This window comes from Siphateles boraxobius, unplaced genomic scaffold, assembly GCF_051911475.1.
Source record: "Siphateles boraxobius isolate OS27281-9 unplaced genomic scaffold, OSU_SipBor_1 6, whole genome shotgun sequence".
Lineage (NCBI taxonomy): Eukaryota > Metazoa > Chordata > Actinopteri > Cypriniformes > Leuciscidae > Siphateles > Siphateles boraxobius.
The window spans coordinates 41,495,789-41,521,871 of record NW_027509186.1 but is presented as its reverse complement, the minus strand read 5'-3'; the positions used below and the strand labels follow the sequence as shown (position 1 = coordinate 41,521,871).

Below are 26,083 nucleotides of genomic sequence, written 5' to 3'. Positions count from 1 at the left end.
AAACACCATTCTTTTTTTCCTTCAGGAAATACACATCTGGTTCTTTATGGATTACGTATTACCAAGATGAAATGTTGGAGCTCAGGCTTATTCCATAAGTGGAGGAAACAATGAGTTTTCTGTTGTGTTCTTAAAAAAACAAACCATCACAGGACAAGTATTTTTATGTCATAAACTTACAGAACGTTTCAATAGTTAAATAGCTTGTTTATTAGATAGAACAAGACACAAACTTTTAAGACGTCAACATTGATATTAATATATTGTGTATAACATTATATTAATTGTTATAACTGTTCGTGTGTTTATTTTTATTCAGTGTGCATTTACAGTCAACATGAAACACAAATGGATACTCGAGACAAAATAAGGTCTTACACTTTACAATAAGGTTAAGTTATTAACTAACAATGCTGCAGTATTTATTAATCTCAGTTAATGTTAATTTCAACATTTACTTAGTTTTATTGGTTAACGTGTTATTGCACTGTGATTTAACATGAACAAACAATGAACAGCTGTATTTTTATTAACTAATGTTATCAAAGGTTAATAAATACTGTGACAAACGTATTGCTCATGGTAGTTTCATGCATTAACTAACGTCAACAAATGAACCTTACTGTAAAGTGTTACCAATATTATTAACAGATACAACTATTGATTTAAATAATGTTGAAATGAACATGAACCAAGATCAATAAATGCTTTAGAAGTTACAGGACATGTTAACTAACGTAGTTAACAAATGGAAGTGTTACCAAATAAATCTGAGACATGTTTTGATTGTTTGGATGATGAAAAAAAGTGTCATTTGACAGGAGGTTATGACATATAAAGCATTAGAGATGTGAGCCACAGTGAAAGATGTTCTGTAGGAAGTGGAAGTTATTAAATGTTGCCGATGTGTGAGTAACGTGCACGGATGAATCCTTCAGGAACATGCATTAACCCTCTGGTCCTCTTCTTTTAGGGGTCACATGATGCTCCTCGATCAAAAGTGACTGAACCTTGAATGTAACCTTCGTTTTCTAGGAAAATCAATGTAATACTGGACAAATTGGTGTCCATTGGTGAATTTAAAGGCATCATTAGGACAGTGGTAATGAAGGCTTGTGAGTGTTTTTGTTGAGAGGATACTATGTGCTAATATTTCTTTTAATTTTGTATTTGTTGTATTTTAACATGTTGTCTTACTGTATGGCTGCTACTTTGGTCAGGTCTCTCTTGTAGAAGAGATTTTAATCTCAATGAGACTTCCTGGAAAAATAAAGGTAAATTGAAAAAAAAAAAATATTCTTAGAGTTCAATATTTTATTTTAAATATTATTTAGAATTGTGAGGGGATTTTATGACACTATGCAATATTTATAACATTTTTATGAGCTATTTTGTCCATTTTTGTTGTTCTTGTGATTTTTCAATAAATGCAATATTTCACATTAAAATAGACTGAAGGCTTCTGAAATCCTATTTTTTTTTTTTTGCAAGTGAGAATAGTTTTTAAAAGTAAAAAAATACCGTGCAACAACCTATACCGTCCTATATAAATACATAAAGAGGCTTTTGTTTTCCCGTTGTTTTTTTGTTTTTTTTAGACATAATTTCTTACTTTTATTAGGTTTTTCATTTAGATATTCATTTAGACATTTTAAAAGACTAACTTTTGTCGAGGTTTAGATGTTTCTTTTAGATAAATATCAGATTTTGCATTATGATTACAATCAGACATTAACATTTTGTTAGAAAGATAACAGATGGAAAGCATTTTTGTTACTCAGTAATTGATGAACAAATCTAATAAAATGAGGAATGGATAGTGATAATACTTCATTGCTGTGCACTTTTTTTTGTGCACAAATTAGTTTTTGATTTATTTCCCATTCATTTCCAATGTCAGTCAAGAGCCAAGTGTGACTTTTTTCTTTGGACCCTTTAATAAATCCGAATCATGTCCATTATTTTTTGTGTGTGTTCACATAGCTAATGCGATAAAAGTCACCAAGTGTCATCCGAATCTGATGAAGCAAAAATTTTCAGTATTTTTTCTGACCGAAGAGACCCAGAAGGGAAAGTAAGGTCACTTTTGGTTTCATGTTGACTTCTCCTAAATAACCACTGTATTTCCTGCAAGTTCAGTGTAGTAAACCTCAGTATTTTACTGCAGCACAATATAAAATAGTTCACAAACGTCCGTGTCAAAGCCTTCAGTAAAAGCAACAGAGCACAGGCTAAACAGAGTCAGTTCATATGTGTGGATGAAATGAGTCGGACCGCATCACTTCACACAGAAACACACTCATTAAAACAGTCACATTGATGCTCACACACACTCACATCAGGAGTTGTAACATTAAGATTTCCCTCTTTTGCGTTTTGTTCCCTTGTCTCATCAGCGTGACCTATGACCTGTTCTAGCTTTTCTCCTCTTCGTCCTCACAGCTGCGGACAAACTGCCGGCGAGAGAGTTTCTCTGGGTCATGTGACGCCATGTTACTGAAATCACGGAAAATATCCTGGAATGTTTCATCGTCTCCTGAGGAAAAGCCAGAGAAGAGTTTTTATTTGTTGTTGTTGTTTCACTACAAACTGAACTTAAGATAGTGTTGTTTGAAATTTTTCTGCTTGACATAAAGTAACAGTCAAAAGTTCGGAATAATTAGGATTTCTTGAAAATCTGCTCACCAAGGCTGCATTTATTTGACCAAAAATACAGTAAAAATTCTGAAATATTATTACAATTTAAAATTACTGTTTTATATTGAACTGTAATCTATTCCTGTGATCAAAGCTGAATTTCCAGCATCATTAATCCAGTCTTCAGTGTCACATGATCCTTCAGAAATCACTATAATATGATGATCTGATGATCAAGAAACATTTATGATTATTATCAGTGTTGAAAACGGTTCATATTTCTGTGGAAATTGTGATTCACTATCATACAAAAGTTCGAGATATGTCAGATTTAAAAAAGAAAAGAAACAAATTTTATTTAGCAAGGATGAATTTAATTGACCAAAAGTGAATTTATAAAGATGAGTTTATAAAGATATCATACAAAATAATAATTAGGATCCAGTTCATCCTAATGTAACTGACGGCATCTCCTTTAAAAAAAATTAAATAATTTATAATTACAATGATCTAATTATTTTAATTATAAAATACCACTTTAGTTACATTATTCAGCAGGGAAACATTAATTAACACCATCTTACCAACAGATCCGAAGAATCCCTCTGAATCTCTCATTTCCTCATTCATTCGGGCCATTCTCAACCTGAAACACACACACACACACACACACACACACTGCATTATTATGATTTCTAACACACACACACACACACACAGACACACAGATTACTCACAAAGTGACGATGTCAGCGTGGGCGGTTTCTATGGCGATACTGAGCGGATCGTTTCCCTTTTCGTCAGCTGCGTACTGATTGGCTCCTCTCTTGAGCAGCAGACACACCTGCCTGAAGTGACCAATCACAGATCATTAAAATTATTACACATCAGTCAGGATAAGCATGCGATCGAGGCGTGATGTTCGGTACCCGGTGTGTCCGTATGTGGCGGCAGCGTGAAGAGCGCCCTGACCGTGCTGATCTCTGTGATTCACATTAGAGCCGTTCTGTAGCAGAAACTCACACGCCAGCAGAGAGCCCTGCCAGACACACACACACACACAATCACTTAAGACCAGAAACACACGCATTTAAAGGGATAGTTCACCCGAAAATGAAAATTAGCCCATGATTTACCCTCCCTCAAGCCATTATAGGCGTATATGACTTTCTTCTTTCAGACGAATACAATCAGAGTTATATTAGAAAATGTCCTGAGCTTTATAATGGCAGTGAATGGCTGTTTCTGTTTTGAAGTCCATAAAAGTGCATCTGTCCATCATAAAAGTGCATCTGTCCATCATAAAAGTGCATCTGTCCATCATAAAAATGCATCTGTCCATCATAAAAGTGCATCTATCCATCATAAAAGTGCATATGTCCATCATAAAAGTGCATATGTCCATCATAAAAGTGCATCTATCCATCATAAAAGTGCATCTATCCATCATAAAAATGCATCTGTCCATCATAAAAGTGCATCTATCCATCATAAAAGTGCATATGTCCATCATAAAAATGCATCTGTCCATCATAAAAGTGCATCTATCCATCATAAAAGTGCATATGTCCATCATAAAAGTGCATCTATCCATCATAAAAATGCATCTGTCCATCATAAAAGTGCATCTATCCATCATAAAAGTGCATCTGTCCATCATAAAAGTGCATCTGTCCATCATAAAAGTGTATCTATCCATCATAAAAGTGCATCTGTCCATCATAAAAGTGCATCTATCCATCATAAAAGTGCATATGTCCATCATAAAAGTGCATATGTCCATCATAAAAGTGCATCTATCCATCATAAAAGTGCATCTATCCATCATAAAAGTGCATCTATCCATCATAAAAGTGCATCTATCCATCATAAAAATGCATCTGTCCATCATAAAAGTGCATCTATCCATCATAAAAGTGCATATGTCCATCATAAAAGTGCATCTATCCATCATAAAAGTGCATCTATCCATCATAAAAGTGCATCTATCCATCATAAAAATGCATCTGTCCATCATAAAAGTGCATCTATCCATCATAAAAGTGCATATGTCCATCATAAAAATGCATCTGTCCATCATAAAAGTGCATCTATCCATCATAAAAGTGCATATGTCCATCATAAAAGTGCATCTATCCATCATAAAAATGCATCTGTCCATCATAAAAGTGCATCTATCCATCATAAAAGTGCATATGTCCATCATAAAAGTGCATCTATCCATCATAAAAGTGCATCTATCCATCATAAAAGTGCATCTGTCCATCATAAAAGTGCATCTGTCCATCATAAAAGTGCATTTATCCATCATAAAAGTGCATCTATCCATCATAAAAGTGCATCTGTCCATCATAAAAGTGCATCTATCCATCATAAAAGTGCATCTGTCCATCATAAAAGTGCATCTGTCCATCATAAAAGTGCATTTATCCATCATAAAAGTGCATCTATCCATCATAAAAGTGCATTTATCCATCATAAAAGTGCATCTATCCATCATAAAAGTGCATCTGTCCATCATAAAAGTGCATCTATCCATCATAAAAGTGCATCTGTCCATCATAAAAGTGCATCTGTCCATCATAAAAGTGCATTTATCCATCATAAAAGTGCATCTATCCATCATAAAAGTGCATTTATCCATCATAAAAGTGCATCTATCCATCATAAAAGTGCATCTGTCCATCATAAAAGTGCATCTGTCCATCATAAAAGTGCATTTATCCATCATAAAAGTGCATCTATCCATCATAAAAGTGCATCTATCCATCATAAAAGTGCATCTATCCATCATAAAAGTGCATCTGTCCATCATAAAAGTGCATCTATCCATCATAAAAGTGCATTTATCCATCATAAAAGTGCATCTATCCATCATAAAAGTGCATCTATCCATCATAAAAGTGCATCTATCCATCATAAAAGTGCATATGTCCATCATAAAAGTGCATCTATCCATCATAAAAGTGCATCTATACATCATAAAAGTGCATCTGTCCATCATAAAAGTGTATCTATACATCATAAAAGTGCATCTATCCATCATAAAAGTGCATCTATACATCATAAAAGTGTATCTATACATCATAAAAGTGCATCTGTCCATCATAAAAGTGTATCTATACATCATAAAAGTGTATCTATACATCATAAAAGTGCATCTATCCATCATAAAAGTGCATCTATCCATCATAAAAGTGCATCTGTCCATCATAAAAGTGCATCTGTCCATCATAAAAGTGCATCTATCCATCATAAAAGTGCATCTATCCATCATAAAAGTGCATCTATCCATCATAAAAGTGCATCTATCCATCATAAAAGTGCATCTGTCCATCATAAAAGTGCATCTGTCCATCATAAAAGTGTATCTATACATCATAAAAGTGTATCTATACATCATAAAAGTGCATCTATCCATCATAAAAGTGTATCTATACATCATAAAAGTGCATCTGTCCATCATAAAAGTGTATCTATACATCATAAAAGTGTATCTATACATCATAAAAGTGCATCTATCCATCATAAAAGTGTATCTATACATCATAAAAGTGCATCTGTCCATCATAAAAGTGTATCTATACATCATAAAAGTGCATCTGTCCATCATAAAAGTGTATCTATACATCATAAAAGTGTATCTATACATCATAAAAGTGCATCTATCCATCATAAAAGTGCATCTATCCATCATAAAAGTGCCGGCAGACGGCCTATGCAAGTCAATCCATGTACTTTTATAATGGATAGATGCACTTTTATGGACTTACCCATATATACCCATTCACTGCCATTATAAAGCTTGGAAGAGCCAGGACATTTTTTAATATAACTCCGAATGTATTCGTCTGAAAGAAGAAAGTCATATACGCCTAGGATGATTTCAGGGTGAGTAAATCATGGGCTCACTTTTTCATTTTTGGGTGAACTATCCCTTTAACAACCTTCAGACTCCAGGAGGCCGCTGTCACTCACCCCGATGGCTGAACCAATCAGAGCCGTCCGTCCCTCCCGCTCAGGATCACTCCAGTTCACTTCCGCACCCTCGGCCAGCGCCGTCGCCATGGCGACCAGCTCTCCGTTCAGCGACGCCTGATACAGCGTCTCTCCGGCGCGCAGCTTTGCTGATTCTATACGGTCACAAGAAACGTGTGTTCTAATTATCATTCTACTCCTAATTAATACATTAATTTGAATTACAAAATAATTATTTTATAAATCAATTTAAATAATTTAACTGTATGATTTATTTTAATTAAAATAATGTTAGTCTTAATTATAATGTTTTAATTAATTAAAATTATTATAGTATTTCATTAAAATTATTAAAAATTTTAAATATCATTACACTGCTAATTAATACATTAATTTGAATAATAAAATAATTATATTATATATTATTTAAATTTTAAATATCTTAAAAACGAATCATCTAAAAATTTAAAATGTGAACAGTACATAATTATTAAATATTTTAATGAGTAATAAAACGAAAATAATTTTAATTCACTACAAAATATAAACTTTTAAATAATTAAATTAAAATAATGTTAGTTTTTAATTATATTTTATATTAAATTAAATATTAAATTAAATTATACTATATTTTATGTTAAATTAAATTGTATATAATTATCTAATTACTTTAATTATAAAATAATACTTGAATCAAAATAATTACATTTAAAATAACAATAATTTACAATTAAATCAAAATATTTTAATTAACAATTAAACTAATTATACTATTTAATTATTATTTAATAAATGAAAATGAAATTATTTATTTCAATTATAAAATATTAAAAAAGTATAATTATTTTAATTATAATAATAATTTTAAATGAAGTTATTTTAATGATACAATTATTTTTAACCAAAATAACAGGTGTTTTATATTTAAAATAATATTTATAAAAGACAAACAGCACAAACACACTCACCAGCATCAGGACCATCAGGATCACGCGTCACAAATCTTTTCTCCACATACTTGAATCGAATCCACTGTTCTTTATCCTGTCTGAGAGAGGCAGTGAAGATGATCATGAATACATTCAAAGCTCCTAATATTACAACATTTGTGTGGTGTGTGAGAGACACGTACCGTGGACTGCCTGCGCTGGGCTTCTGTAGTCCATCTATTGGGTTACGCTCATAAATGCCATTAATGACTTCATTACCCAGAACACACAGCAGCTGTGAAGGGGCGGAGTTAAAGAAAGATCAACCAATAGCAAAACAGAAGCATAACTGACAGAGCTCAGATGCAGAGACAATAAACACACCTAAGTAAAAAAATAAAATAAAGATAAAATAAATGCTATTTGGTAACATGCCATTTTGTACATGTAATGCATCAGCTGTGCAGCAATTATAACTTGCAATATTGTGATTGTAACTAGTTTATATCAAAGATTTTGATCAAATTAAATAAATGTCGGACCTTTAACTGTTCCGGTTCCCAGGAATCAAGAGTGAGTGATCGAACCTTGGACAGATGAACGCCAAGACTCCTGTCAACACAAATCAAAAACCTTATATTTACAAATACAAATAAACCCATTAAATATCACAGAGTTCGTGAGTAATCCTATATAAACCATGTTTACGGGTTTATATCATATAATGTCATAATTACCAATGTAAAAATCTGGTGTCCTGACTTTGTGAGTGTTGCCTACAATCTAGTTTATGTATTGTTAATTCAAAATTGTAATAGGAACTTGTAGATTGAAGTGACCTGTGGATGCCCGAGCACTCGATGCACATGGTGATGCCGAGGTTCACGCTGGCCCAGCGAGGCTCCGCCTCCCCACAGTCACAGCAGCGTTGGTTACCGTTGCCACGCAGAGCCACGCCTAGAGCGGGGGGTTGAGGGGGCGGGTCTAAGACGGGCACAGGGGCGGAGCTCTCCTTCACCTAGACACACACAATATGCAAATTACATTAATGCCCCGTTTACACGAAGGGAAGACGCAAATATTTCCCTGCGCTTTGGCCTCTAATTTACAGAAAACCCCGTTTTAATCACAGAAAACGATTATTTCTAAAAACTCTGATTTCTGATAACGCTGTTTATGTGTTGCCGTGTCAACTGGGAGAAACAGGTTTTAAGGTTCTCAAACGTCACATTATGCGCCAGAAAATGCATAACGTCATGCGAGCGCCCAGTTTGGCGTAGTTATGATGGCGCTCGACGGCGTATTTATGCGGTTTGTTGATGTAAATGACAACTTTTTTGTGTTCACGATGTCATTATTGAAAACGGAGGAGGGGAAATATTAGTTTCTCTAAATACCCGGCTATGCGTAAATGTGGCCTAAGTTTTTTGCTCACCGGCCACTGTGGTTTTCCAAAGTTACTAGCCACTCAGCATTTTCACTGGCCACATTTATTTCCTTGAAAATAAAATTTCTTTCATTTCTTACCGACACGCGAAGAGCACCAGATGTAAATATGACTCAAAACCAATCTAAGACGATTCTCATGTAAACTACACAGCTTTTGACCAATGAATACACATTTTAGGGGCTTTCGCACTGGGTGCTTCCCACTACGCTGGTTCCCTGAGAACTAATGGTTCCCTTGGGAACATTTTCCTGGTTGCATTCGCACCACCTGAGTTCACAGCGCTCGCATTCATTAGTTCATTAGTTAACGATCTGTTTAACAGTCCTGTCTAATATGTTATTAGATAGAACTGTTATACCTAGAAAGTAGACAGTATATGAAAAGGTATTAGAGATTAGATTCTCTGCCCGAGCCCGATCCCAAACTTGACCCGACCCAACCCTCAGGCCGATATTTCCCGTCACTATCCTCGGGCTGGGCCGGGCCTGTGATCTAGAGACGTGCGCTCGCAACGCAAAAGAGTGCGACGCAGGACTAGATTTGATGGCCGAGTGCGAGCGCGGGCGGTAATGCACTCACTCTGTGTGTGCGGGTTCTGGGAGAATAAAATGATTCGCGGGACTCCCGCAAACTAGAAATATCTATGAATAAAACAATTAAAAACTAATACATTTTTATTCATCTGTTGCAGAAAAGCAACGAGAACAACTAAAACAAAATAAAAATGATTTACAGGCCAGAGTTTCTTTTTATAACATGTTTGCAGCGTTGAGCGATTAAGCCAATCACAGACATATGTGTCGATTTCTAGAACGCAATGGCCAATCAGAAGCATTTAAGATAGACTCCTCTCACCGCTCAAAACGGACTTTTTGTTCAGTGCTGAATTCTGTATGATGGCAAATCTCTAATTATAACAAACAAAGTGTATATATTATGAAAGATGCATTGTGCAGTCAGCTTCATTGGTTAGTTAGAATGTTTTGAAGCATCGGAAATACATTTTGGTCCAAAAATAACAAAAACTTTATTCATATTGTCTTCCGGTTCTGTTGGGGATCCGCGTTCACGAGTCCGCAGTGACGCTGATGACGTAAGACGCTGCTGACGTGTATCTGGTGCGTCCGTGTATTCGAGTTCAAATAAATATGGCTGGGCAAAAAAATGCAAGTCTTCCTCTGTGTGGAAATCCTTAGACATGTTTGTGAAGATTGTTTTGTTTTTGTTTCCAGCGTGCGTCTCCCTCAGACTGTAAACGAAGCTCGGGCGCACCAGACACACGTCAGCTCGTCTTACGTCAGTGGACTCGTGAACGCGGATTGACAACAGAACCGGAAGAAAATACAATGCTGAATGAAGTCGTAGTTTTTGTTATTTTTGGACCAAAATGTATTTTCGATGCTTCAAAACATTCTAACTAACCCACTGATGTCACATGGACTACTTTGATGATGTCTTTATTTCCTTTCTGGACAAGGACAGTATACCGTACACAGATTTTCAATGGAGGGACAAAAAGCTCTCGGACTAAATCTAAAATATCTTAAACTGTGTTCTGAAGATGAACGGAGGTCTTACGGGCTTGGAGCGACATGAGGGTGAGTCATTAATGACATCATTTTCATTTTTGGGTGAACTAACCCTTTAATGTGTCGGGCCGGGCTCGGAAACCACGTGCACGGGCTTGGGTAGGGTCCGGCTTGATTTTTTGGTACCGATCTAAGCTCTAAAAGGTATTAGCTGAGCAGAAATACATAATCATGTTTCTCTTGGTCTCCTCAAAGTCGCGTTGGATTTTCTCCTCAGCGTAGAGATTAAGAGCTTCATCTATCACTGTTTTCCATGTTCGTAGAGTTCGTTTCTGGAGTAAATATATAGGCTATAATCTGTGTGCCTTTTAAAAATGGCGGGTGTTGGTGTTTTGCGTGCGTTCGGCCAATCAGCGAACACTAACGTCACGGATAGTTCCTATAGCGCTGGTTTAGAGCGACTCTGAAGTACGAGTAAAGCAGTTCCTCGAGCTGAAATTGTTCCTAGTTCCTGCGGTGCAAATGAAAACCGGGAACTTTCTCCAATAGTTCTAGGAACTATGAAAAGGTTCGTCGGGTGCGAAAGCCTCTTTTGTTTGTGAAACTGGATTTTTGCAACTCATTTCATTCAATATTTCCAGATATATTTTAGAACTGAACATTTTTTTTTTTTTCAGAGTTTTCCAAACCTGGAAACTTTCACATCAAAATCCAAAAATGCCAAAAAGCTTCTGTAAGAGCGAGTTTAAAGTACAATTAGCGAAAGTGTAAAACAACAAATGTGAAAATGCTTCCAAGTATATGTGTGCGTGTTTGTACCTGAGTGTTTTGATCTGTTACTTGATCGCGGTACGCAATGTCTATACAGCCCTGAACAGCGTTAATCCACGCCAACTTCAGCTCCTCAGAATCGGCCTGTAACACACAACACCTGTGCATGCAAACACAAAGATGCACAATTACAAACACAATCACCTTTTAATTATAAAATGATAACATCTCTGGGTAAGCAGGGACGTTGTGCTCGTAATGATTACAATATAAGGATAATATTTGGGACATGTCGATACCAAGCTGGCGATATGTGTGTGTATTATCATCATCTTACTTCTGCACTGACAGCAACTCAAAACAGAAACGACGGTCGACCACATCCAGAGATTTCACTGCACACAGACGCAGATCATCGAACAGAACAAGAGGCTGCTCCTAAAACACACACAGACAAGCACACACACTGTGTGAAACGGGAGTGAAACATGTTAATGTGATCAGTCAGTGCTAGACTGATGTGGATGACGGTTTACCTTGTGTGATTTTGAGTAGATTAACTGATTATTTTCAGTGTAAAACCAGCACCTGAGAGATGGAAACAATTAAACCAAACAGTGCATTACCATTTTTAAGCATTTGATGTTGATATGATAATGAAAACAGTATAACAATCTCTGTATCTCCAGGGTTAATATAGTTTATTATATACACTCTGTTTCAGAATTATGAAATATAATCTTAGCTACAAAAATCATATTGCAAAATGTACACTTTCGTTGTAGTTTTTCATATTTACATATTTATATGTTGAACTGAATTATATAACATTTTACTTGATATTTATTTGTGTTCCTCTCCTGTCGATCTCTTTATCATGTCTGTGGTTTCATGATTTTCGTCATAAAAAAAGTAAAACTTTAAAATGATTGGAAAATATACAGACAAAAAAAATTGTAAATAGTAAAATAACACTGGGTCTCTCACCTCTTCCATGTCTTGTTCTTCTTGCGTGAACGTTTGAACAGGTAGCCTTGAATCGTTCCTCCGTCCGATGGATTACACACAATGAGCGCCTCTCCAGACGCGTCCTACCAAACACACACAATCATTATCAACCGTTATCAAACGTACACCATCAAAATATCATCCTCCAGAATCATATCAGCTTCCAAACTCACTATGACTGAACAGAGAATGGCACGACCATTTTGAAAAGGTTTAACAAACAGTTTTATTTAAACCGAGGGGGGGGGGGGGATTACTAAAAAGGAGCTCACTTGTGAGGATAATGCCTTTTCTAGTATTTTTTGACAGAAAAGGTAGATTCGAAAAGTAAGCAGATCTAACAGTTTTTAAGGTCTTTCTGTATGCAATTGCACTTTCTTTCCACGAAATGCGAAATTTTGTTTTCTTCCAGTTGCGCTCCATTCTAAGAGCTTAGAATATAATAATATTCTAAATGTATTTTTTTTAAGTAAAATGAAGGTATATGATATATAGGCCATGTTATTACATTGATTATTGCATTAAACACTTGCACAAAAAAAAAAGAGATCGAGCCTCAGGCAGGTGAGAAAAAGAAACACTTTACATAAAAAGTAACGCAATTAGTTATTTTTTTAGGGAGTAACGCAGTATTGTAATGCATTACTTTCAAAATCATTATTCGCAACACTGTTTTAAATTAATAATTAAAAAGAACTAATGTATAAATAATCAAGATCTGACGATTTGCTTCTGATCTGCTTGTTGTACTGTGAAAGAATAATTTTATAATTTAGTGAATTTCTCATTTCAGAGTCAATTAATTGAAGAAATGTTTATATAAATAAGAAATGTTTTTGCTCTCTTTTTCTGTAGGAGACTGTGCATTTTAAATAAGTATTTCTACATTAATAATGAGTTGAAATAAATAATAAGGATTGAGTAATGAGTATCAAGTATTTTTTGAGGAGTAATGAGGACTGAGTATTCTTTGAGAATTGAGTAATAAGTAATGAGTTTTGAGTACTGAGTAATGATTATTGAGTACTGTGTAATGATCATTGAGTACTGAGTAATGATTATTGAGTACTGAGTAATGATTATTGAGTACTGAGTAATGATTATTGAGTACTGAGTAATGATTATTGAGTACTGAGTAATGATTATTGAGTACTGAGTAATGATCATTCAGTACTGAGTAATGATTATTGAGTACTGTGTAATGATCATTGAGTACTGAGTAATGATCATTGAGTACTGGGTAATGATCATTGAGTACTGAGTAATGATTATTGAGTACTGAGTAATGATTATTGAGTACTGAGTAATGATTATTGAGTACTGAGTAATGATTATTGAGTACTGAGTAATGATTATTGAGTACTGAGTAATGATTATTGAGTACTGAGTAATGATTATTGAGTACTGAGTAATGATTATTGAGTACTGAGTAATGATCATTCAGTACTGAGTAATGATTATTGAGTACTGTGTAATGATCATTGAGTACTGAGTAATGATCATTGAGTACTCAGTAATGATCATTGAGTACTGAGTAATGATCATTGAGTACTGAGTAATGATTATTGAGTACTGTGTAATGATCATTGAGTACTGAGTAATGATCATTGAGTACTGAGTAATGATTATTGAGTACTGTGTAATGATCATTGAGTACTGAGTAATGATCATTGAGTACTGAGTAATGATCATTGAGTACTGAGTAATGATTATTGAGTACTGAGTAATGATCATTGAGTACTGAGTAATGATTATTGAGTACTGAGTAATGATTATTGAGTACTGAGTAATGATTATTGAGTACTGAGTATTGATCATTGCGTACTGAGTAATGATCATTGAGTACTGAGTAATGATCATTCAGTACTGAGTAATAGGGATGTAACGATTCACTCAACTCACGATGCGATACGATTCACGATACTTGTTTCACGATACGATTTTCTCACGATTTTTTAACAAGTGATTAATTTAAGAAATTATAAATGAAAAAGTGTCCCTTTTATTATTTCTCAGACAAAATGCTGCACATTTCTTTTTCATTTTAAAATATATTTGTCAAATAAAAAAACTACATTTAAATTAAAAAAAAAATCCCTTCAAGGTTCTTTCAACTCAGTCTTTCTGTCTGTGTGGTCAAGAGGGTGGACACTGGTACCTTCGCACACTAAGAAAAAGACTATACTATTAGTAAAATTAGTACCACATTTAGAAGGGTTTTAATTTTGTTATAATTTGTATCATTAACCTTACACTAGCAAGAGTCAAAAAAAAAACCCCACACATTTAGAAAAATATGCCATAACCATCAATAAATTATATATATATAAATATATATATCCATGTAACTTACACATTTAGAGAAAAAGATAGTAAAATAAATACAACACCTGGTTGCCACGGAAACACTGATGCACCTTGTGATCTCTGTGGCTCTCGCACTTGTCGTATTAATGCCTTTTACATGAAAACGGAGGTGACTGGTGCTTCTCACGGTGGTGATTATTATTAGTCTACGGAATGTCAAAATGCCGCCACACCTCCGATTTGAATGAGTCAACATCTACGCTTGCCGCCGCCATGTGTTTGACGGCGCGTGCACACCAGTCTATGGCGCACACTGGCGCGGCGCGAGCGGAGCAAACCGAGCGTTTTCAGTTCATTCCTATAGAAGTTGAGCTTGGCTCACACAAGCTCAAGTTCCATTAATGAAGTGAAAACACTGCCTAGCTTCGCGCCAGCTATTATGCCTCTAAAGCGTCACAACTTTACAGTATGCTACAGTAAACGTCCCTGCTGTTTAAAACGTGTATCGCGATTCGTTTAACATTTCAACCGACTTGAATCGTCACACATTTTTATCGATTTTCAACCGGTTGCGAGTGAATCGTTACATACCTACTGAGTAATGATCATTGAGTACTGAGTAATGATCACTGAGTACTGAGTAATGATCACTGAGTACTGAGTAATGATCACTGAGTACTGAGTAATGATCATTCAGTACTGAGTAATGATCATTGAGTACTGAGTAATGATCATTCAGTACTGAGTAATGATCATTGAGTACTGAGTAATGATCATTCAGTACTGAGTAATGATCACTGAGTACTGAGTAATGATCATTGAGTACTGAGTAAAGATCATTCAGTACTGAGTAATGATCATTCAGTGCTGAGTAATGATCATTGAGTACTGAGTAATGATCACTGAGTACTGAGTAATGATCACTGAGTACTGAGTAATGATCATTCAGTACTGAGTAATGATCATTGAGTACTGAGTAATGATCATTCAGTACTGAGTAATGATCATTGAGTACTGAGTAATGATCATTCAGTACTGAGTAATGATCACTGAGTACTGAGTAATGATCATTGAGTACTGAGTAAAGATCATTCAGTACTGAGTAATGATCATTCAGTGCTGAGTAATGATCATTGAGTACTGCGTAATGACCACCGAGTACTGAGTAATGATCATTGAGTAATGATATTGAGTACTGAGTAATGATCATTGAGTACTGAGTAATGATCACTGAGTAATGATCATTCAGTACCGAGTAATGATCACTGAGTAATGATAATTGAGTACAGAGTAATGATAATTGAGTACAGAGTAATGATAATTGAGTACTGAGTAATGATCATTGAGTAGTGAGTAATGATCATTGAGTACTGAGTAATGATCATTCAGTGCTGAGTAATGATCATTGAGTACTGAGTAATGATCATTCAGTACTGAGTAATGATCATTCAGTACTGAGTAATGATCATTCAGTGCTGAGTAATGATCATTGAGTACTGAGTAATGACCACCGAGTACTGAGTAATGATCATCGAGTAATGATATTGAGTACTGAGTAATGATCACTGAGTACTGAGTAATGATCATTGAGTACTGAGTAATGATTATTTAGTACTGAGTAATGATCATTGAGTACTGAGTAATGATCATTCAACACTGAGTAATGATCATTGAGTACTGAGTAATGATCATTCAGTACTGAGTAATGATCATTCAGTGCTGAGTAATGATCATTGAGTAATGATATTGAGTACTGAGTAATGATCATTGAGTACTGAGTAATGATCACTGAGTAATGATCATTCAGTACTTAGTAATGTACTGAGTAATGATCATTGAGTACTGAGTAATGATCACTGAGTAATGATCATTCAGTACTGAGTAATGATCATTGAGTACTGAGTAATGATCACTGAGTACTGAGTAATGATCATTGAGTAGTGAGTAATGATCATTGAGTACTGAGTAATGGTCATTGAGTAATGATCATTGAGTACTGAGTAATGATCATTGAGTACTGAGTAATGATCATTGAGTACTGATTAATGATCATTGAGTAATGATCATTGAGTACTGAGTAATGATCACTGAGTACTGAGTAATGATCACTGAGTACTGAGTAATGATCATTGAGTAATGATCATTGAGTACTGACTAATGATCATTGAGTACTGAGTAATGATCACTGAGTACTGAGTAATGATCATTGAGTACTGAGTAATGATATTGAGTACTGAGTAATGATCATTGAGTACTGACTAATGATCATTGAGTACTGACTAATGATCATTGAGTACTGAGTAATGATCACTGAGTACTGAGTAATGATCATTGAGTACTGAGTAATGATCACTGAGTACTGAGTAATGATCATTGAGTACTGAGTAATGATTATTGAGTACTGAGTAATGATCATTCAGTACCGAGTAATGATAATTGAGTACTGAGTAATGATCATTGAGTACTGAGTAATGATCATTCAGTACTAATGATAATTGAGTAATGATAATTGAGTACAGAGTAATGATCATTGAGTACTGAGTAATGATCATTGAATACTGAGTAATGATCATTGAGTACTGAGTAATGATCATAGAGTACTGAGTAATGATAATTGAGTAATGATAATTGAGTACAGAGTAATGATCATTGAGTACTGAGTAATGATAATTGAGTACAGAGTAATGATCATTGAGTAATGATAATTGAGTACTGAGTAATGATAATTGAGTACAGAGTAATGATCATTGAATAATGATAATTGAGTACAGAGTAATGATCATTGAGTAATGATAATTGAGTACTGAGTAATGATCATTGAGTAATGATAATTGAGTTCTAAGTAATGATAATTGAGTACAGAGTAATGATCATTGAGTAATGATAATTGAGTACTGAGTAATGATCATTGAGTAAAAATGTGTTTTGACTACTTTTAGGAGTACACTAGCTATAAGATCCTAAATTGTACCTTCAAACTTGTTTTATGGGGTCGTCAAAACCTATATAACTAGCACTAAAATCTCACCCTTTGCTGAACGAGCAGGTGTGTGTTTTCCAGGTCTTTCCTCTTGGCAGTGCAGTCAGACGACAGCTGAGAGAGCTGCACAGATATTACTCATATTAAACTTCAATACCCATGAAACATTAGCAATCAAACACTGTGTGTATATGTAAAGGGCTTTGTTGTTTTTTTGTGTGTGTGTGTGGGGGGTATAAACTGAGCGTGATGTGTGTGTTCATGTATGACCTGTGAGGCCATCGTCTTCATGGTCGGTTCTAGATCTCTCAGCAGGTCGAATCCCTGGTGGAAAAATGTGTACTGAGCGTGAAAATATGAGAAGACCTGAAAAAGACAGATGATTTTAGTCAGTGTACATTCATCTGATAAAGATGTCTTAGTATTTACAAAGTTTGCTGATTAGAGCTCACCGAATTCAGAATATCAATCTTCTGTTGGACCTTGAAATTATTCAGCTGCAAAAAAGAAAGAAAAACAAAACATTTCAATCATGTTCAAGGGCAGCTTCAAATGTGGGTGAATTTTGAAGCTATGCTGATAAAGGGCTAGTTAAGTCTTAAAGGTACAGTAGCAACAAAAGCCTGTTTTGTTCTACAACTCAGAAAATGAACATGAAAAACTAAACTAACATGGTTTTGCTTGACTAAAATTATATGTGGACTTTAGAACAATATAATGTAAAACAAACTAAAATATAATATAAAACATACCTACAATAAAATAATATAAAAATATAAACGAAAATATAACATACAACATGCCTGTAATAAAATATAATTTAAAATGATCAACTAAAATATAATATAAAACATGCCTGTAATAAAATATACTATAAATTATGCCTATAATAAAATACATTATAAAAAATATAAACTGAAATATAATATAAAACATGCCTGTAATAAAATATAATATAAAAACAAACTAAAATATTATATAAAAATATAAACTATAATATAAAAACATAAACTACAAATAATATAAACCAAGTCGATAATAAAATATAATAATATATAAAAATTAGGGGCTCATTTAAGTCTTAAAGGTACAGTAGCAACAAAAGCCTATTTTGTTCTACAACTCAGAAAATGATCATGAAAAATTAAATTAACATGGTTTTTCTTGACTAAAATTATATGTGGATTTTAGAAAAAAACTAAATGCTGTAAAATTTTTGAATATGAACTGCTTAAAATACAACAGTTCAACAATATAATGTAAAACAAACTAAAATATAATATAAATCATACCTACAATAAATAATATAAAAATATATAAACGAAAATATAATATACAACATGCCTGTAATAAAATATAATTTAAAATTATAAACTGAAATATAATATAAAACATGCCTGTACTAAAGTATAATATAAAAAATATTATAAAAACATAAACTAAAATATAAAAACAAACTACAAATAATATAAAACATGTCGATAATAAACTATAATAATATATAAAAATAACAGGCTCATTTAAGTCTTAAAGGTACAGTAGCAACAACAACAGCCTGTTTCGTTCTAAAAAAACTAAATAGAAATGGTTTTGCTTGAGTACAATTATATGTGGACTTCATTAGAAAAGCTAAATGCTATAAAAACGTTAAAACACGAATGACTAGCATTACCTGCAGGCAGTAGTCCAGAGCGAAGTGTTGGTAGCATTTGCGTGTTGCGAGCAGCAAGTGAGTCGCTCTCTCGGCGTCGACGGGTTTGTGTTGGCTGACCTGAGCGTTTTTCACAACCGTGGCGTCGAGATCGTCTCCGATCCGTACGAACTCACGGCGAGTGTCGCGAATCTGCGGCACAAATCTGACACAGAACAAACCATTACGCGTTAGTACTGGGAAAGTGTGTGAACGTTAGCGTTGGGTACCGTTCACCGTTCATTTTAACCGGTACCTGAAATTTGGTGCCGGTACCCAACGCAACCCTTTTTTCTGTAATTTAGGCATGTTTACCTCAATACCTGTAAAGAAACTAAGTCATTTGCAGAAGTGTTATTGACATTATGCACCCTTGGTCGCTGTCTGCCATTGCCTGTGATGCTTGAATATTAATAAAAAACAACCATTTTAGTAATAAAAATAAATGAAATGTTTTGTTTTCCACTTTCAAGTAATCAAATGAAGACATAAAACATTAATTTAATTGATCTTTTATATGAAATTAAACTTTTTTGTCAAACAACATGTGGCACAACTGAGCTTTGTACTGTTAAAATTACAACAAAAGTGTGATTATTCCTTAAAGAATTAATTTTTTATAGTATTGATTATTGTTAGTATTATTATTAAATTGATATCTAAATTCTACTGTACAACACTAATATATTATCAAGTTAACCCGAACTTTTATTTTGACGGGTTGTGTTGAAGACCTTTGAGTTTCCGTGTGTTAATGATGTATAATGATAGTTTTTCTTAAATGAAACTGTAAAATGCTAATGAACTTCAGTGACTCTCAGAGTGGCTCTCGAAATGGATTCATGTTCCCATATAGTGAGACTGCAGCAGTGTGTGTGTGTGTGTGTGTGTGTGTGTGTGTGTGTGTGTGTGTGTGTGTGTGTGTGTGTGTGTGTGTGTGTGTGTGTGTGTGTGTGTGTGTGTGTGTGGTGTAAATGAAACCACGCCTCTGCGCCACTCATTCACACAGAAACTCATATTTAAATATGTGTTCTCACTTCTCAGGTACCGAACTTTGGCACCGATTGATTTAATGTTCGGTACCCAACCCTAGTGAAAGTGTGTGTGTGTGTGTGTGTGTGTGTGTGTGTGTGTGTGTGATGTAACGTACTGTGAAAGCAGGTTTGAGAGCTGCTGGGTAATTGCTCTCTGAGTCTGATCAAACAGCATCTGCATGAAAACACATTTATAATCAAAAATATGCGCAAGTGCAAAGGGTTTGTCTACACAGGTGCATGTATATCAGCTTTGAAAAAGGCTCGTCCCATCAGATTTTACTGGAATTTTTTTTTTTTTAATGTTTAATTTGTATAGGGACAGACACAATAAACATAGATAAAACTGTGAAATCAGCCATCCAGTTACAGTTTACAGTTTAAATTACAGTTACAACAGCAAACAAATCCAAAGAGGAAAAAAATCTAAAAAATAAACATGAGTACAGGTTTGTTGCTAAATTAACCAAGATTTTTTTTTTATATTAAAACTTGCAGCAGATTTTCAATAATTAGGCAAAGAATTCCATAGTTTAGCTGCAAAAAAGATGTTTCACAAAATGAAATTTTACAATTCCCACCAGAAGCCGCTCAAGTGGATCTGCCGCACCCGTGCAATCTCTCAAAAAATATACATAAGGGCCGAGAAACACAAAATAAGACTCACCGTCTGAAACTGGATCATTTCTTGAAGGCCTTGGTTGAACTGACGCAGGCAGTTCTACAGAAACACAAGCAATGCGAGGTCAGCATGAGTGGCCTGGCCACAGGTGTTACCCATCAGACATCTGTACTCACCAGAACAACACCGTCGTTCTTATGATACGCCGTAAACTCGGCCAGTCCCGAGAGGAACAGCTGATTGCAGGAGGTGTAGTTCTGACCCGCATCAACCATCTGACCACACAACTTCATCACCTACAGAGAGAGAGAGAGAGAGAGAGAGAGAGAGAGAGAGAGAGAGAGAGAGAGAGAGAGAGAGAGAGAGAGAGAGAGAGAGAGAGAGAGAGAGCATGCCCATCAAGCTAAGATGAAATGTACAATAAGGGCTAATATCTTGAGAAAATTATTTTACATTGATCTTTTGACTTTAATAAAAATTCCTCCCCATTCAAAAAAACATTTAAAGGTGCAGTAAGCGATTTCTGAGTAAAGATGTTGATATTTGAAATCACCAAAACAAACATGCCCCTCCAAAAAATTTTGATAGCTCCGCCTCCTCATTCAAGAACACGAAAACTGGCACCCTCCCCCATCATAAGTGGACACGGCCCTTACAGCTGATTGGCTCACTCTCTCTCCTCCCCCATCATAAGTGGACACGCCCCTTACAGCTGATTGGCTCTCTCTCTCTCCTCCCCCATCATAAGTGGACACGCCCCTTACAGCTGATTGGCTCACTCTCTCTCCTCCCCCATCATGAGTGGACACGCCCCTTACAGCTGATTGGCTCACTCTCTCTCCTCCCCCATCATAGGTGGACACGCCCCTTACAGCTGATTGGCTCACTCTCTCTCTTCCCCCATCATGAGTGGACACGCCCCTTACAGCTGATTGGCTCACTCTCTCTCCTCCCCCATCATGAGTGGACACGCCCCCTACTACTGATTGGCTCACTCTCTCCTCCCCATCATGAGTGGACACGCCCTCTACTGGTGATTGGCTCACTCTCTCCTCCCCATCATGAGTGGACACGCACCCTACTGCTGATTGGCTCACTCTCTCCTCCCCCATCATGAGTGGACACGCCCTCTACAGCTGATTGGCTCACTCTCTCTACTCCCTCCATCATGAGTGGACAAGCCCCCTATATATTAAACACACATGTGACTTTGATACAATATTATATATATACAAACTAATTTATAATATAATATAAAGCTTAAAATGTGAATGTTTTCGGCAAAAAAAAAAAAAAAAAAACCTTCACCCGCATTATAATCGGACCTTACGGGGGCAAAAATTAATACTCCAAAATTGTATACAGGTCCTTCTCAAAAAATTAGCATATTGTGATAAAGTTCATTATTTTCCATAATGTAATGATAAAAATTAAACTTTCATATATTTTAGATTCATTGCACACCAACTGAAATATTTCAGGTCTTTTATTGTTTTAATACTGATGATTTTGGCATACAGCTCATGAAAACCCAAAATTCCTATCTCAAAAAATTAGCATATCATGAAAAGGGTCTCTAAACGAGCTATTAACCTAATCATCTGAATCAACTAATTAACTCTAAACACCTGCAAAAGATTCCTGAGGCTTTTAAAAACTCCCAGCCTGTTTCATTACTCAAAACCACAATCATGGGTAAGACTGCCGACCTGACTGCTGTCCAGAAGGCCATCATTGACACCCTCAAGCAAGAGGGTAAGACACAGAAAGAAATTTCTGAACAAATAGGCCGTTCCCAGAGTGCTGTATCAAGGCACCTCAGTGGGAAGTCTGTGGTAAGGAAAAAGTGTGGCAAAAAACGCTGCACAACGAGAAGAGGTGACCGGACCCTGAGGAAGATTGTGGAGAAGGACCGATTCCAGACCTTGGGGGACCTGCGGAAGCAGTGGACTGAGTCTGGAGTAGAAACATCCAGAGCCACCGTGCACAGGCGGGTGCAGGAAATGGGCTACAGGTAGGGATGGCCCGATACCATTTTTTTTCAAACCGATACGAGTACGAGTATTTACATTTGTGTACTTGCCGATATCGAGTACCGATACCGATATTTCTACCGCAAAAGTGACTATAGGCTCCCAGAAAAGAAGACAGAAGACTATTTTAGAACACAGGTTAGAAGACTGTTTTTATTTTCTTCTCTGCTTGTTTTAACAAGTCTAAAAATAAATAATAATGAGTGAAATAATAAATGTATTAACACACAAACCACTGTTAATTTAACATAAAAGCAAGCAGTTACTGCGTGCATGGTCTGACATGACTGAATGCGCCCAAAGTGCGCTCCCTTAATAGTCTAATTCCTAAAAAGCTGACAGTTCATCGCGATCTCACACATCTGTTATTATCAATGAAGCTGACTGCACAATGAATCTTTCATAATATCCACACTTTGTTTGTTATAATTAGAGGATTTGCCAGCATACAGAATTCAGCACTGAACAAAAAAGTTTTGAGTAGTGAGGGGAGTCTATCTTAAATGCTTCTGATTAGCCCATTGCGTTCAAGAAATCAACACACATGTCTGTGATTGGCTACATCGCTCAACGCTGCAAACATGTTATGAATAGAAACTCTGGCCTGTAAATCGTTTCTATTTTGTTTTAGTTGTTCTTCTTGCTTTTCTGCAACAGATGAATGAAAATCTATTAGTTTTAATATGTTGTATTCATAGATATTTCTAGTTTGCGGGAGTCCCGCGAATCGTTTTATTCTCCCGGAACCCGCACACACAGAGTGAGTGCATTACCGCCCGCGCTCGCACTCGGCCATCAGATCTAGTGCCGCGCCGCACTCTTTTGCGTTGGGAGTGCACGTCCCTATGCCTCAGTTCACCTCGACAAAGCACTCGCGCCGGCCAGTTTCGTTTCGCAAAATGTACGTGGTATCGGGGCGTGGTATCGGCGAATTTTTATGAGTACGAGTACGAGTATATGAGGACAGTATCGACCCGATCCCCGATGCCAGTATCGGTATCGGGCCATCCCTAGCTACAGGTGCCGCATTCCCCAGGTCAAGCCACTTTTGAACCAGAAACAGCGCCAGAAGCGCCTGACCTGGGCTACAGATAAGCAGCACTGGACTGTTGCTCAGTGGTCCAAAGTACTTTTTTCGGATGAAAGCAAATTTTGCATGTCATTCGGAAATCAAGGTGCCAGAGTCTGGAGGAAGACTGGGGAGAAGGAAATGCCTGAAGTCCAGTGTCAAGTACCTACAGTCAGTGATGGTCTGGGGTGCCATGTCAGCTGCTGGTGTTGGTCCACTGTGTTTTATCAAGGGCAGGGTCAATGCAGCTAGCTATCAGGAGATTTTGGAGCACTTCATGCTTCCATCTGCTGAAAAGCTTTATGGAGATGATTTCATTTTTCAGCACGACCTGGCACCTACTCACAGTGCCAAAACCACTGGTAAATGGTTTACTGACCATGGTATTACTGTGCTCAATTGGCCTGCCAACTCTCCTGACCTGAACCCCATAGAGAATCTGTGGGATATTGTGAAGAGAAAGTTGAGAGACGCAAGACCCAACACTCTGGATGAGCTTAAGGCCGCTATCGGAGCATCCTGGGCCTCCATAACACCTCAGCAGTGCCACAGGCTGATTGCCTCCATGCCACGCCGCATTGAAGCAGTCATTTCTGCAAAAGGATTCCCGACCAAGTATTGAGTGCATAACTGAACATAATTATTTGAAGGTTGATTTTTTTTATATTAAAAACACTTATTTTATTGGTCGGATTAAATATGCTAATTTTTTTAGATAGGAATTTTGGGTTTTCATGAGCTGTATGCCAAAATCATCAGTATTAAAACAATAAAAGACCTGAAATATTTCAGTTGGTGTGCAATGAATCTAAAATATAGGAAAGTTTAATTTTTATCATTACATTATGGAAAATAATGAACTTTATCACAATATGCTAAGTTTTTGAGAAGGACCTGTATATGCTGGCTGGTACATCTTACTTTCTCCACACGACTCTCCAGTTCTGCAACTTCACTCTCGCATTTATCCAGGGACTGCCTGCAAACACACACACACACAAACATACATCTGCATAAGTCATACACAGCAGACACACTACCACGCCCCAAAGCATAGCGGGTGTTTTACAAATTAGCTTGTTAAATGTAAAAATCTATTTTAAATAGACTTCTTGGTTTAAAATGATAAAATAATGAGTTTACTAACAATAAAACAACGTCGTTTAGATAGTTTTAGATCATGACAAGACAACTACCCGTCATGAACCAATGAACCACATGCACATTTGCCATGAATGAGATGCTCATACCTGAATGCAGGAGAGTCTCTGATACAATCCTCAAAGTCCAGGAGAGTGTCCATGCTGCTGTTTCTAACTCTCTCAATACTACACTTTTAACCCAAATACATGATCCAGACACGAATGATTCCTGCACGAGGCCTGATGCACAGACTGCATCATCACTGTCTCATGCATGAGCCGTTATCTCATATCACACACACTGATCTTCTTTACATTCACTGCCTGTCAGATGGATAGAAATAGCGCACGCGACCGCACTGTATCACACACACACACACACAACATAAAATGCGCTAAGATTACAGTGTTCCACGCGATTAATTCAAGCACTTTATTGAAATTGTTATCGCGATGTATAGATCTAGTATGGAGATGTGTTGACAGCTGCCGAGGTGTTTGTTCATGTTGATGAGAGTCGTTTTTCCGGTTGCGGAAGTCATTCGTGACCAAGATGTCCTGTCAGACATTTTCAAAATAAAAGTATGGATTATAAAATAAAAAATAAAATAACAATATAATAAAATAAAAAAATTAAAAAAAAAAAAAGAATAACTAAACACAAAACAAAATCTCTGCTCAGGTTCTTACCATAGACTGTAATAAAATGCTTCTTACGTGTACCAAAACAATTCTTTACTCACACAATCCTAAATACGTAGTTTGGTTTAATTGGTGAGTTAAATAAAGCTCTTTCAAGAGTGCATCCGTATCCGGTTTGATATTGCTGCTGTTGTATACCATCTATACACAATGTATCTTTAAATACACACAAATGACATCATGCTATGATGAAACTATCCAT

At 36.0% G+C, this 26,083-nt stretch overlaps 1 protein-coding gene across 2 annotated transcripts; it reads right to left on the bottom strand.

Annotated features, from left to right (window-relative positions):
- Positions 1 to 186: 186 nt before the first annotated feature.
- Positions 187 to 25,757, bottom strand: LOC143716456 (arf-GAP with coiled-coil, ANK repeat and PH domain-containing protein 2). Of its 2 annotated transcripts, XR_013195999.1 has the most exons (23): positions 25,288 to 25,757; positions 24,959 to 25,016; positions 21,112 to 21,231; positions 20,981 to 21,034; positions 20,430 to 20,488; positions 19,262 to 19,445; positions 18,042 to 18,086; positions 17,860 to 17,955; positions 17,638 to 17,712; positions 12,282 to 12,385; positions 11,831 to 11,882; positions 11,632 to 11,732; positions 11,343 to 11,454; positions 8,384 to 8,562; positions 8,087 to 8,156; positions 7,748 to 7,839; positions 7,584 to 7,663; positions 6,616 to 6,770; positions 3,567 to 3,676; positions 3,375 to 3,485; positions 3,222 to 3,283; positions 1,198 to 2,536; positions 187 to 1,031 (listed from the first exon to the last, which is right to left on the bottom strand). XR_013195999.1 is itself a non-coding variant. In XM_077209024.1 (22 exons), the coding sequence occupies exons 1-22, from the start codon at positions 25,338 to 25,340 to the stop codon at positions 2,415 to 2,417; spliced, it is 2,094 nt and encodes a 697-aa protein (XP_077065139.1). In that variant the 5' UTR covers positions 25,341 to 25,757; the 3' UTR covers positions 187 to 2,414. The 2 variants fall into 2 exon arrangements, 1 of the variants encoding a protein (XP_077065139.1); XM_077209024.1 differs by having other exon boundaries at positions 187 to 2,536.
- Positions 25,758 to 26,083: the final 326 nt, after the last annotated feature.